Below are 18,442 nucleotides of genomic sequence, written 5' to 3' on the forward strand. Positions count from 1 at the left end.
TCCAGATCTTGTGGAGAAGTGCGATGAAGCTTCAAGAATGAAGCCAACTGAATGGAGTCAACTTCTGAAGAAGACAAAACTTGAAGAAGTTACTGGGAGCTGCGATTTTATATTATGACTGCTTTTTAAAAATTCTGTTCATGGACCTGATAAAACCTAGATCTCTGATATTTTTAAGCCCGAGCCCCTTGGACACTGCAGCTCTTTTCAGTTTTTGCTTATACACAATTCATTCCTTGCAGCTAATTAAGCTGAAGAAGCCTGGGAATAAAGTTTGAAACAAGATTAATAAAGTTTGCCTAGTATATGCCTAGCATATGGTTTCATTTTTTATTTCATTGACACTGATTTGTATACAGAAAGCAAAGTTATTCATAGAAAGCTAATCATGGCATGCAATATGGCTCATAATCTTCGATGAAATTTGATTAAAGATTTTAAAATTCAAAAAAAAAAGGACTGATATTACTGAACTAAGATTTTTGAATTATGAGGAATAGAAGATCATTTGCTTTCTAGAGTAGAAGACAAAGTAAAGAAACTCTAGCATACTAGAGATTTATCCTTGAAACTACATAAGCTGTAATAATTCATTTCTCTCTTCCAGAAGATGATCACCTAGAATTTATTTTACTGCAAAGTCGAAAGTGAAGGGAGCAGGTGGTGACATTTACCTGTGATGGCAATATTCTAAATATTTATTTGAAATAGCACAGATGCTTTCTCTGTGTTACTGAACATTTCGTAAAATTCCCTAAAAATGAAAAAGCTTCTCATAAGAACAATTAAGAGACTTCATTTAAAATGGAAAAGAAAGATAGAGACAGTTCAAGATGGCAGCATAACATTGACACAGCATATCTACAGCTACATATGGAATAATTCCCTTGAAAAAGTCCTGAAAACCAGATGAGCAGCACCTCCACAGCAAAGGGTAAAAGGGCTGCAGCAAGACAAGTAGGAATGGCGGAAACAACACTGTTGGCAAAAACCCCACCCCAGGCTAGGCGACTGACAATGTGGAGGGGTCTCAAAAACACATGACCTTTCCCTGAGGACAGGGCTTTGTCCCCCAAACCAGGCACCCTGACCACTGTGTCCTGTACCAGACAGATGAGGTACCAAAACACATGGCTTTGAAAACCGGCAGAGTGCATCCAGGAGAACCGCAGAACTGGAGAGAACAGGGACCTGTATGTTAAAGGGCTCATCCACAAACTCACCCCACAACCTGGTGCAAAAGAGGCAGTGGAAAAGCACTAGACCGTATGTGAAGGAAACCCACATATTAATCTTAAAGAAACTGCTGAAATAAGAAACCTGTTGAGACTCTCTTTGGGGATGAAAGTGCAGGTGGATGACAGTTTTGTAATCTCACTGAACCCTGCTAATGCCAGTGCTGGCAGGAGCCACATTGGCAATCCTACTCTAATCTGCCAGTACCACCAGGCATGCATTGCCCTCCTCCCGTGCCACATCCAGAGCACAGCTGGTGGGCAAGAGCCCCACGCACTACTACCCCGTTATGCGGTGGCCAAACCACAGCCAACCAGATGGGCAGCCCCACCCAGTAAGGAAGCCTGGTGCCCAGCTAGCCAGCTGAGACCCTGGCCCATCCCCTCACTCCTACCACACCTGTGCCACAGACAGACAAGTGCCCATACCATCCCCACCCCCACCCCCACACAGCTGGCAGATACATGAAGCCCAGACGGGGGACACACTTGAGCACCTGGCTCTGGTGGCTGGGGGGTTACACTTCTAAGCCCCACAGAAAATCTTGTATATAAGGACACTCCTTTAAGATTGGCAGAGGTACCTGTTTCAATACACAGACATACACAGAATCAGGCCAAAATAGAGGAATATGTTCCAAATGAAAGAACAAGACAGAAACTGAGAAAAAGCCCTTAATGAAATGAAGATAAGTAATCTGCCTGATAAAGGTATCAAAGTAACAGTCATAAAGATGCTCACTTGGGGGAAGAATGGATGAACACAGGAGAACTTCAATGAACAGACAGAAAATATGTGAAAGTACCAAATAAAAATCACAGAGCTGAAGAATAAAATAAGTGAACTGAAAAATACCCTGGAGAAATTCAACAGCAGACTGGACGAAAAACAGATCAGCAACCTGGAAGACAAAGCAATGGACTCACTCAGAAAAGGAAACAAAAAGAAAAAAGAATTTTAAATAGTTGAAATAGCTTAAGGAACACATAGGGCAAGCAGAAAGTTCCAGACAGAGAAGAAATGGGCAGAAAACTTATAAAAAAGAAAAAAATCACTGAAAACCCTAACTTGAGAAAGGAAATCAACATCCAGATCCAAGGACAGAAAGTTCTAAATAAGATGAAACTGAAGGTATTCACACTAAGACACAAATTAAAATGTCGAAAGTTAAAGAGAGAATCTTAAAAGCAGCAGGAGAAAAACAACTTGATACATAAAAAGGAAGCCCGTTAAGGCTATCAGCAAATTTTTCAGAAGAAACTTTGCAGGCAAAAGTGACTGGTAGAACATATTCAAGGCGTTTAAAGGAAAATATCTACAACCAAGAATACGGTACCCAGCAAGGTTATCATTTCAAAATAGGAAGAGAGAGAGTTTTTCAGATAAGTAAAAGCTAAAGGAATTCATGACTACAAGAAATGTCAAAGAGACTTCGTTAAACTGAAAAGAAATAGTACTAATCAATGACAAAAAAACATACTTAGTAAAAATGTCACTGGAAAATGTTAAGTATATTGTAAAAGTACATTTACTCACTTTTAAAACCAGCATAAAAGTCAAAAGACAAAAGCAGTAAAACTAACTAAAACTATATTAAGAAGTTAGTTAATAAAATGAAAAAGTATTAAAATGTGACATCAAAACTATAAAACACAGGGAGTGGAATAAAAATGTAGAGTATTGGAACGAGTTTCAATTAAGTTGCTACCAATTGAAAACAGAGTGTTATATACACAGAATGGTATATGTGAACCTCAGGGTAACCACAAAGAAAAAAACTTACAATGATACAAAAAGAAAATGAAAAAAGAATCTAAACAAAATTTTAAAGAAAATTATTATAACCAGAAGGAAAGATGGAAAGAAAAGACCAGAGGGGCACCTGGGTGGCTCAGTTGGCTGAGCATCCAACTCTTGATTTCGGCTCAGGTCATGATCTCTCACGGTTTGTGAGTTTCAGCCCCACATCAGGGTCTGCGCTGACAGCAGAGCCTGTTTGAGAGTCTCTCTCTCCCTCTCTCTCTGCCCCTCCCCCCCACTTGTGCTCACTCTCTAAATAAGTAAATAAATAAATAAATGTTTAAAAAGAAAGAACAGAACAAAGAGGAACAACAAAAACAGCCAGAAAACAATTAACAAAATGGCAATAAGTACATACCTATCAATAATTATTTTAAACATGGTAATGGTCCAGTTTAAAAATAGTCTAAATCTTTCAATCAAAAGACATAAAGTGGCTGAATGGATTAAAAAAACCAACCAAACAAACAAAAACAAGACTCATCTATACATTGCCTATAAGAGACTCAGCTCAGAAGATAGGACTGAAAGAAAAAGGATGGAAAAAGACAATCTGTGCAAATGGATATAAACTAACAAAAAGCTGATGTAGCTAAACTTACCCAACAAAAAAGACTTTAAAACAGACTGTAATAAAAGGGCATTACATAATGATAAAAAGGGTCAACCAGGCAAAAAGATACAGCATGTATAAATATCTATGCACCCAACACAGAAGCACCAAAATATATAAAGCAAATATTAACAAACCTAAAAGGAGAGACAGAAAGAAATATTAGGGGATTTTAACACTCCACGTATATCAATGGATAGATGATCTTAACAGGTAATCAATAAAGAAACATTACCCTTAAACAACATATTAGACCAGATAGACTTAATACATTTATATAAAACATTCCATCCAAAAACAAAACATAGTTTCTTGTCAAGTGCACATGGAACATTCTTTAGGATAGACCACAGATTAAGCCACAAAACAACTCTCAGAGTATAGAGATAATATTAAGCATCTTTTCTAACCACAATGTTATGAAAACAGAAATCAATTGAAGGAAGACTAGAAAAAAACACACAAAAATGTGGAGATTAAGTAACATGCTACTGAACAACTAATGAGTTATCAAAGAAATAAAAAGGAAAAATCAAAAATACCTAGAGACTTATGAAAACAGAAACACAACATACAAGAATCCCTGGGATGCATCAGAAGCGGTTATAGGAGAGAAATTCATAGCAATATAGGCCTACATCAAGAAATAAGAAAAATCTTAAATAAACAATCTAACTTTAAACAGAAAATAACTACAAAAAGAACAACAAATGAAATGCAAAGTTAATAGAAGGAAAGAAATAATAAATATCAGAGGGGAAATAAAGAAATAGAGACTAAAACGACAATGGAAAAGATCAATGAAACTAAGAGCTTGTTCTTTGAAAAGATAATTAACAAACATTAATTAGGCTCACCAAGAAAAAGAGTGAGCAGGGTCATAAAGAAATCAGAAATGAAAGAGAATTACAATCAATACCACAGGAAAACAAAGGATCATAACAGATTACTATGAACAGTTACATGTCAACAAACTGGACAACCTAGAAAAAAATTATTAAATACCTGAAAACAAACAAACTTCCAAGATTCAGTTGGGAACAAGAGAAAATCTGAATAGACTTATAATAGCAAACAGATTGAATGAGTAATCAAAAACCTCCCAACAAACAAAAATCTAAGATTAGCTAGCTTAGCTGGTAAATTCTAACAGACATTCAAAGATTTAGTACCTAGCCTTCTCAAAATCTCCCCAAAAACTGAAGATGAGACAATGCTTCCAGACTCATTTTTTGAGGCTAGTATTACCCTGATACCAACTTTAGATGAGGACACCACAAAAAAAAAAAAAAAAATTGCAATCTTGATGCACACATATGTGAAAATCTTCAACAAAATATTAGCAAGCCAAATTCTAAAATACATGAAAAGAATCACACACCATGATCAAGTGGGATTTATTCCAGGGATGAAAGCATGGTTCAAGATGTGCACATCAATCAATGTAATACAAATTAACAAAATGAAAAATAAAAATCATATGATCACCTCAATAGATGCAGAAAAAGCATCCGACAAAACTCACATCCATTTACAATACAAACTTTCAACAGAGTGGTTAAAGAGAGAACATACATACCTCAACATACTAAAGGCCATATACAAGCCCACAAATAATATCCTAATCAATGGTGAAAAGTTGAGAGCTTTTCCTCTAAGATCAGAAACAAGACAAGGATGCCCAATCTCCCCACTGTTACTCAACATAGTATTGGAAGTTCTAGTCGTAGCATTTAGGCAAAACCAAAAAAGGCATCCAAATAGAAAAGGAAGATGCAAAATAGTCACTGTGTGTAGAAGACATATCATATATAGAAAAAGCCATAAGGACCACACCAAAAGTCTGTTAGAACCAATAAACAAATTCAGTGAAGTGGAAGGGTACAAAAGCAATAAACAAAAATCAGTTCTTTCTATACACTAACAACAAACTATCAGAAAGAGAAATTAAGAAAGCAATCCCATATATAACTACACCAAAAAGAATAAACATACCTAGGAATACATTTTAAAAACTTTTTTTTTGTTGTTTATCTTAGAGAGACAGAGGTGCAAGCAGGAGAGAGGCAGAGAGAGGGAGACACAGAATCTGAAGCAGGCTCCAGGCTCTGAGCTGCCAGCACAGAGTCTAATGCAAGACTTGAACTCATGGACCACGAGATCATGAGCCAAAGTTGGATGCTTAACTGAATGAGCCACCCAGGCACTCCCTTAGGAATAAATTTAATAAAAAAGGTGAAAGATTAGTACATGGAACACCATAAGATGGTGATGAAAGGAACTGAAGATGATACAAAGAAATAGATATTCCATGCTCATCGATTAGAAGAATTAATATTATTAAAATGTACATATTACCCAAAACAATCTACAACTTTAAAGCAATACCTATCAAATTCCAGTGGTGTGGTTCACAGAAAGAGAATAAATCATTCTAAAATTTGTATGGACCCACAAAAGATCCTGAAAAGCCAAAGCAATCTTGAGAAAGAACAAAACCAGAAATATCAAGCCTTCTGATTTCAAACTACACTACAAAGCTATAGTAATTCAAACCATAAAGTATGAACATAAAAGACATATGGATTCATGGAACAGAATAGAGAACCCAGAAATAAAGGCACACATATATGGCCAAATAATTTACAACAAAAGAGGCAAGGATACACAATGGACGAAAGGCAGTCTCTTTAACGAATGGTGTTGGGAAAACTGAAGAGCTACATGCAGAAGGAAACCAATACCTCCTACCACATACAAAAATTAACTCAAATAATAAAGCCTTGAAGGTAAAGACTTGAAGGTAAAACGTGAAACCATAAAACTCCTACACGAAAACACAGTGATAAGTTCCTCAGTATTGGTCTTGGCAGGTTTTCTGTATGATTCCAAAGGGTAAGAACAACAACAAAAATAAATAAATGGAACTATATCAAATTAAAAAGCTCTGCATAGCAAAGGAAACCATTCAAAATGAAAAGGCAACCCACTGGATGGAAGACAGCATTAGCAAATCATATATCTGATAAAAGGTTAGTAGCCAACATTTCATAAAGAGCTCCTATAACTCAATAATTTAAAAAATCCAATTTAAAATTGGGCAGAGAATCTAAATAGACATTTTCCCATTTCATGGACAACAGGCACTTGAAAAGATAGATGCTCAACATCATTAATCACCAGGGAAATGCAAATTAAAACCACAATGAGTTATTACCTCATACCTGTCAGAATGGCTATTATCAAAAAAAAACAAAAACAAAACAAGTGTTGGCAAGGATGTGGAGAAAAGGGAACTCTTATGAACTGTTTGTGGGAATGAAAATTTGGTCAGACACTGGGAAACAGTATGGGGATTCCTCAAAAAATTAGTAACAGACAATCCTATGATTCAGCAATTTCACTTTTCAGTATCGGTCTGAAGAAAAAGAACACACTAGTTTCAAAAGATACATGCACCCCTATGTTCCCTGCGGCATTATTTCCAGTAGCTAAGATACGGAAACAACCTAAGTGACCATCTCTACATGAATGAATAAAGATGTGGTGTACACAGATACACACACACACAATGGAATACTACTCAAGCACACTAAAGAATGAAATCTTACTATTTGTGACATTAATGGACTTGAGGATATGTATTATGCTAAGTGAAATGAGTCAGAAAGGCAAATATCAATGATTTCACTTACAAGTAAACTCTAAAAAGCAAAACAAACTGACAAAACCAAATGCGACCCAGTCTCATAGAGGGAACAGAGTGATGGCTGCCAGCAGGGGAAGTGTCTGAGGGGAGGGGCAAAGTGGGTGAAGGAAATCAAGAGGTACAAACATTCAGTTATGAAATAAAAAAGTCAGGGGATATAATGTACAGCACAAGGAATATAGTCAATAATATTGTATTAACTTTGTATGGTGACAGATGGTAAGTAGGCTTATTGTGGTGATCAATTTGCAACATATACAAATGTTGAATTACTATGTTGTACACATGAAACTAAAACAATATTGTGTCAATTATACTACAATTTAAAAAATGGCAAAAGAGAATACATTGCTTTTCAAGATTTGCTGTCCATCATTACAATCCTGTGACAGCCTCAGGAGATTCTATACTGATTTCAGAGTGCTGCATGGAATATAAGAATGCGTACACATACAATTACTAAGTACTATGGCCGTACCTACGACAGCAGAATTAACAAATGAGGTATTTATTCGCCGGTGGTGGTTAACTCTCAAAGAAAATAAAAAATAGCTTAAGATTGTGTTTTAATTATACACTTGGTGATAAAACTAAACCTGACAGAGTCCTATAATGCGAAGTCTATAAATGAAGAGTCTATTGCGTGCAATGAACACTTTCTTTGGTTTCAAGCAGCCAGGAATAAAATACATACAATATATGCACAGCACGTAATGCACTACTAAGGACACTGTAGGCGCTCCTATCCTATTAACAGCTTCCACATCTCGATCAAGTCTCACTGCTCTCCACGAATCACTGTTTATAGGAGATATCTCTCAGGACATGATTAAAAACTTTGTTCTTTTCTAAAATAAATAAGATTAAGAAAGACAATTGCTAATGCCAATGAATGGTCTGGCCTCAAAAGATTTCATACATGATTTTAGTTTCTATTTAACACTACTGTAAGTTTAAGGTGATTACAGTTTTCTTTCAAAGTTTAACACACTTAATGATACAAATAATGTGGGAATTTACGAAGATTTCAGGATGTGTTTCTTACTCATGTAAGAGGTGTCTTATCCAAACAACTGCAACATGTTAATAAGGTAATTAGGAATCCTTTGGAGAATTAAATTTTATTTATTTAATCCTAGAAAATCCTGCTACTGCTGTATATTGTACTTGCATACTAACTTGATTGTTCTCTTAATATTTTACACTTTTTAAAAGTTTATTTATTTATTTATTTTGAGAGAGAAAGAGAGGCGCAGTGAGTAGGGGGAGAGAATGCCAAGCAGGCTCCATGCTGTCAGGGCAGAGCCCGACACAAGGCTCAGTCCCATGAACTGCGAGATCATGAGTTACGCCAAAATTCAAGAGTGGGATGCTTGACCAACGGAGCCACCCAGGCACCCAATACCTTCCGTGTCTAAAGAAACACAGAACTAGAGGGAAGTCCGCCCCAGCAAACCACTCACCCAAACTGAGTGGTCTGTGCTTACAAACTTCACTGATAACTGCTTGCAGATTTGCTGCTATCTGGTCACTTGGCATATCCAACTGAAAGAGAAGGTAGAGAACATTAATAATGTGAAAGTGAAAAGACAATACAACTTTTAGTAACTGCATCAGTATTTATTTTAGGCACTGTTTTTCAAATATTCAACTAATGCAAGCTATCATTAAGAGACCTTACTATGGAAAAAAAGTTCCCGTAACTCTTCATTTAGAATGCTACATTCACATGTCCTTACATGTCAAGACATAATTATCTTATGGAACATGTCATAGTAAAGTATTTTGAAGTTGTTCTTGAGATTCCTTAATTTTCAAGTAATTTCCCCAAAGCACATCCTGAGGCAGAATATCCCATCCTGGGATCCCTACCCCCAAGGAATTAGTGATATTTCCTCTTGAAATTTTTTATTAATTTACTTTTAAAGGAAACTAATAAAATGTTTAGAAGTTCATGCTTTCAGGAGTACAAAACTACTTAACACACACAATCACATTACACGTATCTGATACACAGACATTTTCAGTATGCTATAACACTCTATGCGATAACAATTATCCCGCTGCTCAACAAAAATTACAGTAAGTAAATATATACTAAAAAAGCCCTATTCATAAAACTCCAAAACCTAGCTCCTAAGTTTGGATAGTTCGTGTGTTTATCATTCAAATTCAATGCACGTTACTCTTCTAAAATATACTACTTAAATTAGTTATATTCTATCCAGTGTTTAAAGGATTTTAAGCTTTGCCAAATGCAAAAATTTTTTTAATTCATGTAAAACTCATAATAGCATAACTGGCAAAAATCACATGGTAACAGTTCAAGTTTAAGCAAGGTTTCTGTTTTCCAATGACTGTGAAACCACTGTAAGAAATGTGCTGGGTAATAAGCATAGACAGAATTCCTCATGAAAAAAATTATTCTCATTACCACCGGACAACATTTATTTGACACTCACTTGGACATGACGCAATACCAAACCCTAAATGAGAGTGATAATTGGAGGACATTATTGGAGGAATTCACTTTATGCCAATCCTTAAGTGGGAGTTCTGTGAGAAAAAAAAAAATCAAGCAACGCTTAATTGCTTGAAGTCCACAGAACTTACAGATTTTAATTTGCAGTGAATCAAATAGTTCACAGGCAGATAATGCACCATACATTTGCTATGCTAAAAATCAAAACAATCTTTAAAAAAAAAATTTTAAAGAAATGGGGCACCTGGCTGGGTCAGTCAGTTAAGCATCCAATTTCGACTCAGGTCATGATTTTGCCGTGTGTGAGTTCGAGCTCCATGTCAGGCTCTGTGCTGACAGCTCAGAGCCTGGAGCCTGCTTCAGATTCTGTGTCTCCCTCACTCTCTGCCCCAACCTCACTTGTACTATCCATCTATCTCTCTCTCGCTCGCTCACTTGTACTGTCTCTTTCACTCTCTCTCTCAAAAATAAACATTAAAAGCATTTTAAAATCAAAACAAAATAAAAATGTAATTCTCCACATTAATCAAATTGTCTTTCTTCCTTTTATCAACTGAAGTAACAGTTACATCTCTAGGTTCCTTCATCCTTCACTCTTTGTTAAAGACCTACAGCTAACTTAAATTTGGGAAAGTAAGAGATACAAGAAAAAACAAGATGTCCAACATATTTTTTTTACTATTTACTATTAACTTATGCTCTACATTGTTATACTATATAATACAATAAACTCAACTATACTTTCTGTGGACTTATACTGCCTGCAGTAAGCTAAAATAAAATGCTACACAAATGCAATATGTGCTTTAGAAATACAAAACAAAGACTTCCTCAGCAACTTTCGTCATTAGGATGCCTTCAATGATTTCATTAAGTTCTAAAATATATAAAAATGTTTTCAAACATAGTTTACATTTTTGTCCAAATTTGTCTAATCTTTTATATTTTTAGCATAGCAAATGTGTGTGTGTGTTGAATTTTAAAATATATTTACAGCTATAACACTTCACCTTTTCTTGTAGATATTACACAAAATTATGAAAAAGTATATATTTTATGGTTTACATAGTGTTACTATTTTTTTAATGTTTATTTATTCTTGAGAGAGAGATGGAGCATGAGTGTGGAGGGGCAGAGAGACAGTGAGACAGAATCCAAAGCAGGGTCCTGGCTTTGAGTTGTCAGCACAGAGCCCAATGCAGGACTGGAACCCATGAATTGTGAGATCATAACCTGAGCTGAAGTCAGAGGCTTAACTGACTGACCCACTCAGATGTCCCTAACTATGGCTACTGATGCTAAAAAAAACTATGAACCAAAAAAAGTACGCATGCATGAATTTTATCAAAACTTGCACAGGAAATGTACTTGGGCTGACAATAATCTAGAGATATCTCAGGAAAGCAATATTTGCAAGCTTCTCTACCAATATCTCAGTTACTCTGCACTTCCTGGTGCTCTCATGCAATAACATTCTCATGCAAAAAGGCAAGGATGAGCCATTTTGGGGAGATGGTATTATCTGTTAGATTCTCAATATCAGAGCACAAGACATGGTACAGCAAGAAAGAAAAAAAATGGGACCGGTGGACCTTGACTATATCCATTTGTATATGAGCACATGTATGTATTTGAATATCTAACAGTCACAATATTATCTATGTTTAGCTAGACTATTCACTACAGGGCAAGACAGTTATTCCTCATTCTGTAGCACACATAGCATCGAGAAATTAAAGTTCTGAATTCTACTTCTGCTTACCATCCCTTATTATGTCAGAAAGAAGTCCCCAAGCAGACTAGATGGAAGAGGTTTGGGTGGAGGTTCAGTGGATACAGGTGAACTATGTCTCTCTTTGTTTTATCAGATTTTCCTCTTTCCATGCAATTCCTAACTTTTGTCTTCATGAGTTCCTACAGTTATGAGAAACTAAAAATCCGTGGTTCCTGACCTTTTTTTTCATTCCTCTGAGATGCATATATATGCAAGGCAAATTGTAGTCATCAAAATGTCTAAGGCAATTATTTTTTTTTCAAGTTTTTATTTAAATTTCAGTTAACATCAGTGTAATACTAGTTTCAGGTGTAGAATAGTGATTCATCACTTACATATAACACCCAGTGCTCATCTCAACAAGTGCCCTCCTTAATATCCATCACGCATTTAGCCCATCCCCCCAACCATCTCCCCTCCAGCAACCCTCAGTTTGTCTCTATAGTTAACAGTCTGTTTTCTGCCTTGCCTTACTTTCCCCTATGTTCATCTGTTTTTTTTTTTTTTACACTTTTTTTTTTGAGAGACAGGGCATGAGTGGGGGAGGAGCAGGCAGAGGGGGGAGAAACAGGATCCAAAGCAGGCTCCAGGCTCTGAGCTGTCTCCACAGAGCCCGGTGTGGGGCTCAAACCATGAACCATGAGATCATGACCTGAGCTGAAGTCAGACGCTCAACCTATGGAGCCACACAGGTGCCCCATCTGTTTTGTTTCTTAAGTTCCACAAATGAGTGAAGTCACATAATATTTATCTTTCTCTAACTTATTTCAACGGGCATAATATTCTCTAGCTCCATCCACATTGTTAGAAGTGGCAAGATTCCATTCTTTTTGATAGCTGAGTAATATCCCATTTTATATATGTACACACACACACACACATCCATTCATCAGTCAATAGACACTTGGGCTCTTTCCATCACGTGGCTACTGTTGATATGCTGCTGTAAAAATCCAGGTACATGTATACCTTCAAATCAGTATTTTTGTATCCTTTGGGTAAATCCTACTAGTCCAGTTGCTGGATCATTTTTAACTTCCTGAGGAAACTCCATGTGTTTTCCAGAGTAGCTGCACCATTTTGCATTTCCACCAACCATGCAAGAGGAACAGTTCCCCTTTCTCAGCATCCTCATCAACATCTGTTTCCTGTGTTGTTAATTTTAGCCATTCCGACAGGTGTGAGGTGATATCTCATTGTGGTACTGATTTGCATTTCCCTGATGATGAGTGATGTTGAGCATCTCTTCATGTGTCTGTTAGCCATCTGTATGTCCTCTTTGGAAAAATGTCTATTCACATCTTGGGCTCATTTTTCAAAAAAATATTTATTTTTGAGAGAGAGAAAGAAAGAGAGAGAGAGCAAGTAGAGGAGGGGCAGAAAGATAAGGAGACAGAGTAACTGAAGTGGGCTTCCTGCTGACCGCAAAGAGCCCAATGCAGGGCTCAAACTCACAAACTACGAGATCATGACCTGAACAAGTCAGACGTTTAACTGACTGAGCCACCCAGGCACCCCATCTTCTGCACACTTTTTAAATTGGATTGTTTTTGGGGTGTTGAATTTGAGAAGTTCTTTATAGATCTTGGATATTAACCCTTTATCAGGTATGTCATTTGCAAATATCTTCTCCCATTCCAAAGGTTGCCTTTTGGTTTTGTTCAGCTTTTTATCTTGATGTAAGTCCCCATAGACTATTTTTGCTTTTGTTTTCCTTGCCTCGGGAGACATATTAGATCCCTGGCTATGACCTTTTCTTGTTTTTTCTTTTGAGACAAATTCCTCAGTCTTGGCATTTTGTCTCTGTCTTCCGTATGTTAGGAAAGTCTGTTACATTTCCTGATCCTGAGAGTAATGGCTTTATGAAGAGGGAATACAATTTTCAGGGCCTAGCACTTCAAGAAGTGTCTCTGGTGTGTGCTGCATGCACTGCTTCTATGTTATGGTTGCTCTCTCCCTCAGGTCAGTCCTCTCTCTGCAGAGTTTCTCCTAGCGGAGAGTGGGGAGCATCTGGACCTTAGCCACAAGTGTGGCAAGTTTTAACCAGGTGTGCTCTGGTAAGCTTGCTAAAAGAGACCTGATGTCATTTCTACTAGAATTGAAGCTTGGCAGAACTCTAGGTCAGCAGACATGATGAGTGTGGGGGTTTGTGCTGGTCTTCTGGGCGAGGGGTCCCTCTGGCACTGGTCATTAGGCAAACTTACCTGAGAAAAGCAGTACCACCAGAGAGCAGGCTGGGCGAGACTTGATGTTAAGCAGGATTGGCATTGCGCTGTTTACTGAAGTTGGTTTTTCCTGAGGGATGGGAAAGGGAAATGGTGCCCACCAGTTCTTTTGTCTCTGAGAGGCAATACCACCTCTCACAGATGAGCTCCAAAATGTATGAACAGTCCCTTCCCACTCCTTCGGTCATCCTCAGTTTGCACAGTTTGCCCCAGGTTGTTTGCCTGCCTCCACTCCAGGGGTAGGACAGCATCCTCAGGTCTCTATCACAGTCAAGCCTGGGGACCTCTGAAACTCTACTCTTGGAGCCCCAGTGGCTGCAAAAACTCAAAATACAGTCCCGCTTCTTTTTCCAGCCAATAGGATTGGAGAGGTGATCTTGTATTTATCCCTGTGCATCTCTCTCTCTCTCTCTCTCTCTCTCTCATCTTTCTCTGCAACCAGGACTCCCTCCCCCTCTACAGTACCCTTGATCAGATCCATTTCTCCCTTAAACCAGCTCTCCACACTTCCTACCTTCCTCCAAACAGCCTCTTCTCTCCCTCTAGTTGTGGGGTCTCTCAGTCTTCAGGTTGATTTCTTGAGTATTCAGAATGATTTCAGAGTTACCTAGCTGTGTTCGAGCAGGACAAGGCAAGCTTAGGGTCCTCCTACTATGCCATCATCTTAGTTGCACCCTTTTCAGCAGTGATTTTTAAACTTTTTGGAGTTATTACACCTCACTCCAGAAAACTGCACACAGGCACACAAAAAACTTATCTTAGGCTTTCACGGGCTTCATGAATTCTCAGATTTAAAAAAAGGGGAAGAGAGAAGAAAGGCTTCTGAGAAAAGTGTGTCAGCTAAAAGGTATCCCTAGGCACACTTCTGAGAACTGATAGTCAAAAGGTAAGTCTTAAAATATTTTGGAAGACTAAGGACTACAGTGTAGGAAAAGAATTTCACTTAAGTCTTTACCTTTTACAGAGGATTAAAAAAATACACACACAAGCAAAATACATATACATGATTTTTAAACAATCACATGATCCTCCTTAAGTGGCCAACTGCTAGCACCATAAATGTTCTTACAGCCTCTAGATGTACAATCATCTCCAAGAGAAAACTGTAGACAGGACTCTTCCTTTGGAAAGCACTTATTAGAACATCTGGCCTCCAAAATCTCTTCCAAATGAAATGTTTTAAGATTAAATAAAGAATGGCCAGGCTTACAGTTTCTGCAGACGGGCCAACACTCTTAATCACCATGACTCCTTATGGTCTAAACAAAGAAAAGGAAGATAATCTGTGTGTCCTCTATCCAACACTAAGGAAAGTAATAATAATAATTGATTGAGCAGCTCTATTTATTGAGTAAGTACTCTGAGCCAAGTTCTATTCTAAGCATTACATAAACATTATCATTTATTTCTCCTAAGAATCCTTTGAAATAGGACCTATTGCAGCTCCTCTTTTACGATTAGAAACTGGGATCTGGGGGGCTCCCAAAGAGCTCAGTCAGTTGAGCTTGTGAGCAGCTTAGGTCATGATCTCACAGTTTGTGGGATTGAGTCCCACGTCAGGCCTGTGCTATCAGCTTGGGATTCTCTCTCTCTCTTTCTCTCTCAAAATAATAAATAAAAACTTAAAAAAAAAAAGAAACTGAGACTTGGAAAACTTTGTTAACTTATCCAAGTGCACACACATCTGGTAAAGATTGGCTCAGCAGCTATGTGCATGTGGTTCTAAATCTGAACCACATTTCCTCTACTTTGTGACCCTGGATACAGTTTTTAAGTGTTGGTCATCCTTACAAAAGATGAAGTATCAGTTTTGGGAAAACACAAAATGAGTTTGTTATAAACTAAGGCTGAAAAAGAGGAAACTAAGTAAAATACTTAATGGGAAAGAGGATGCGTTTAAGTGGGGAAAATATGAAACTTTCTCTCTGCCAAATGAATCCTTTACTACCTTACAAGCTTTTAGATGGTTATACCATATCGTTCGGCAACCCTTTTTTGGCTCCCAGCCTGTCCATCATTATCCTGGGAGCTAGAAACAGAAAGATGAGTAAGATACAAAACTTGCCCTCAGGAAGCTTACAATCTGGTCACTAAAATACATCACAGGTGCCATTCTATATGATATAAACAATGTACTATAAGGGCACAGAGGGAAGAAGTGATGGACTTTTACAGAGAAGGCTACAAAGACAATGATATGTGAGTCTTTTAGTCTGAAAGGATGAAGAGTGCTGAGGAACAATGAGTATCTTCCAGGCAGAAGGAGCACCATGAGCTACTGTGACAACAAGGTGGAAGAGGTGACCGTTAGGTGGCTCACTATATCTAGGCCTAAGGTTGCAAACTCAAACTCAAATGCCCAGTGGCCAGACAAGGTAATGGGCAGGACTGAAGAGGCCTATGTTTGAGTGCATCTGCCTACCACACCTATGTGACGCATGCTGTGCAGAGCTGGACAGTAACACTCCAAACAGAGAAGAGAGTAAGCTACTCAGCACTAGTAGACTGTTATACCGAGGGCTGTGGGGCCACTGTTAACAGAATCCCTGACTTGCCAAGAACCAGAAATCTGAAATTCTTCATGATATCATCTAGTTTTTAAATGCTGATTCAAGAAAAACAAAACCACGCCACTATCTGGGTCCAATAAAATAAGTTTGGGAACCAAATTCAGCCTGTAACCTGCCAATTTATAACTCCAGACTTCAGCTTGCCTCACAGAAAATAGAAAGAAATGCTGAATTTGAAATTGACATAGTGATTTGAGACTACAAAGAGATTTAAATGTAAAGATAAAGATTTTATCTAGAAATGTGAGCAGTGAGAAGCTATTCAGTGTTTCTCAGCAGACAAATGGTGTATCTATACGATCAATGTCTTAGAAAGAATTCTGGATGCAGGGTGTGTGTAAACCAGGAGTTGGTAAACTTTCTCTATAAATGGTCAGATCAGATGATAAATATTTGGGGCTTTGCAGGCCAAACAGTCTGTGTTGCAACTACTCAATTCTGCTGTCTTAGCAAGATAGAAGCCATAGACAATACACAAATTAATGTTTGCAACTGTGTTCCAACAAAACTCTACTTACAAAATCACGTGGAGAGCTAGAAATGGTCCCCAGGCCAGTGTGCGAACCCCTGGTGTGGATGACAGACTGAAGAATGTTTGAGGAAGTGAATGGGCAAAAATAGCCATTAATTTCTGCACGATCAAAAAAGATTTTTTGTTTTGTTTGGTTAACAGGAAGCTTTGTTGGGTGCTGAGACACTTTTGGTACCCTACTATGTATCTATCTACCATGCAGATGAAGCAAAAAAAAATATGTTGTCAGGCTAAGAATTGCACTGCCATTTAAAGTAAGAGTAGGAAAAATGCTTAGCAACTGTTTTAACAGTTGTTGTAACCCTAGATATGTGTTTGGAAGAAGTGTTGTATGGGGCTTTTCTGGAAGTTTTTTCAGGACTGATGATCAGGTCCTAAATACGAAAGCAAAAAAAAAGCATTTAATACCCTATATTTTGAAGAAAGAGGCCAACAATTAAGGCCGGCAAAAAGGTGCTATTATAAACAACACATACATAAGTAGAAGCAGGCCAAGTGAGGAGGCAAGGCTCCAAAAAGCTACTCTGTGGAGGCAGGGGCACCTGCCAGAAGGAGGGACTAGAGGGCTGAACATGTGATGTTGAGGACATCAAACCAATAAGGGCTGGCCAGAGAAGCAGCAATGATCAAGTGGGAGCAACAAATCCAGGCAGGTAAGCAGAGGAATGTGCCTTTCCTCCCTTACTACTACCTGGAGGGAGTTAGGGCTGAGAAAGAGCCTGGCTCAAAGTATATCAGAAGTGAATCAAGTCATTGTAGAGCTCTAAGGTCTAGAGGGGGAGGATGTGTGCGTGAAAACTTCATAAGCCCTCCCCACATCAGACCACATGGTTCCAAACGGAACAAGAGGAATCTTTGCATAGGAGATTAGAGTTCTGAACCTGATCAGAACTTTTAATCACTGACAGTCACTGGAAATAACGAGATCTATCTAATGTGCCAGGGAAGGAAACAGGGAAAGGAAATCGTACACATGGCACAGTGAGAGAAGGGAGGAAACCATTCCATGTTTGTATCCCACTAAATTCAGATTTTTCAATAAGGAGTTATAAATTTAAACACAGACTATTTCTGTACATATGAAAGACATGTCAAGATTAAAAGTCAGTTAAATTGGCCTTTTTTAGGTGTACCATTGCACGCATTGTAACTTACACATACATTTGAGTAACCATCATAATAGAGGATACAGAACCAAAAAACACTTCCTCATGTGATCTCTTAGCCACCCCTAACCCTCACAACCCCCCATATGCCACTATAGTTTTGTTTTTTTTTAAATGTCATACCAATGGAATAACAGTGGGGCACCTGGGTGGCTCAGTCAGTTAAGCATTTGACTTCAGCTCAGGTCATGATGTCACAGTTTGTGGGTTTGAGCCCTACATTGGGCTCTGTGCTGACAGCTCAGGGTCTAGAGCCTGCTTCGGACTCTGTGTCTCATTCTTTCTCTGACCCTCCCCGACTTGTGCTCTGCCTCTCTGTCTCTCAAAACTAAATA

The 18,442-nt window shown here is 38.0% G+C and overlaps 1 protein-coding gene across 2 annotated transcripts in view; it reads right to left on the reverse strand.

Annotated features, from left to right (window-relative positions):
• MRPL1 (mitochondrial ribosomal protein L1) overlaps positions 1-18,442 on the reverse strand; it is a 97,217-nt gene that overhangs the window by 575 nt on the left and 78,200 nt on the right. Inside the window, exon 8 of one of the 2 annotated variants that reach the window (XM_029944445.1) lies at positions 8,822-8,903. In XM_029944445.1, the coding sequence (XP_029800305.1) occupies positions 8,822-8,903 (82 nt within the window). Of the gene's footprint in view, positions 1-8,820; positions 8,904-18,442 lie in introns of those variants that run through there. The other variant, XR_003910698.1, reaches the window with a different exon arrangement.

The sequence above is a fragment of the Suricata suricatta genome, chromosome 1 (genome assembly GCF_006229205.1).
Source record: "Suricata suricatta isolate VVHF042 chromosome 1, meerkat_22Aug2017_6uvM2_HiC, whole genome shotgun sequence".
NCBI lineage: Eukaryota > Metazoa > Chordata > Mammalia > Carnivora > Herpestidae > Suricata > Suricata suricatta.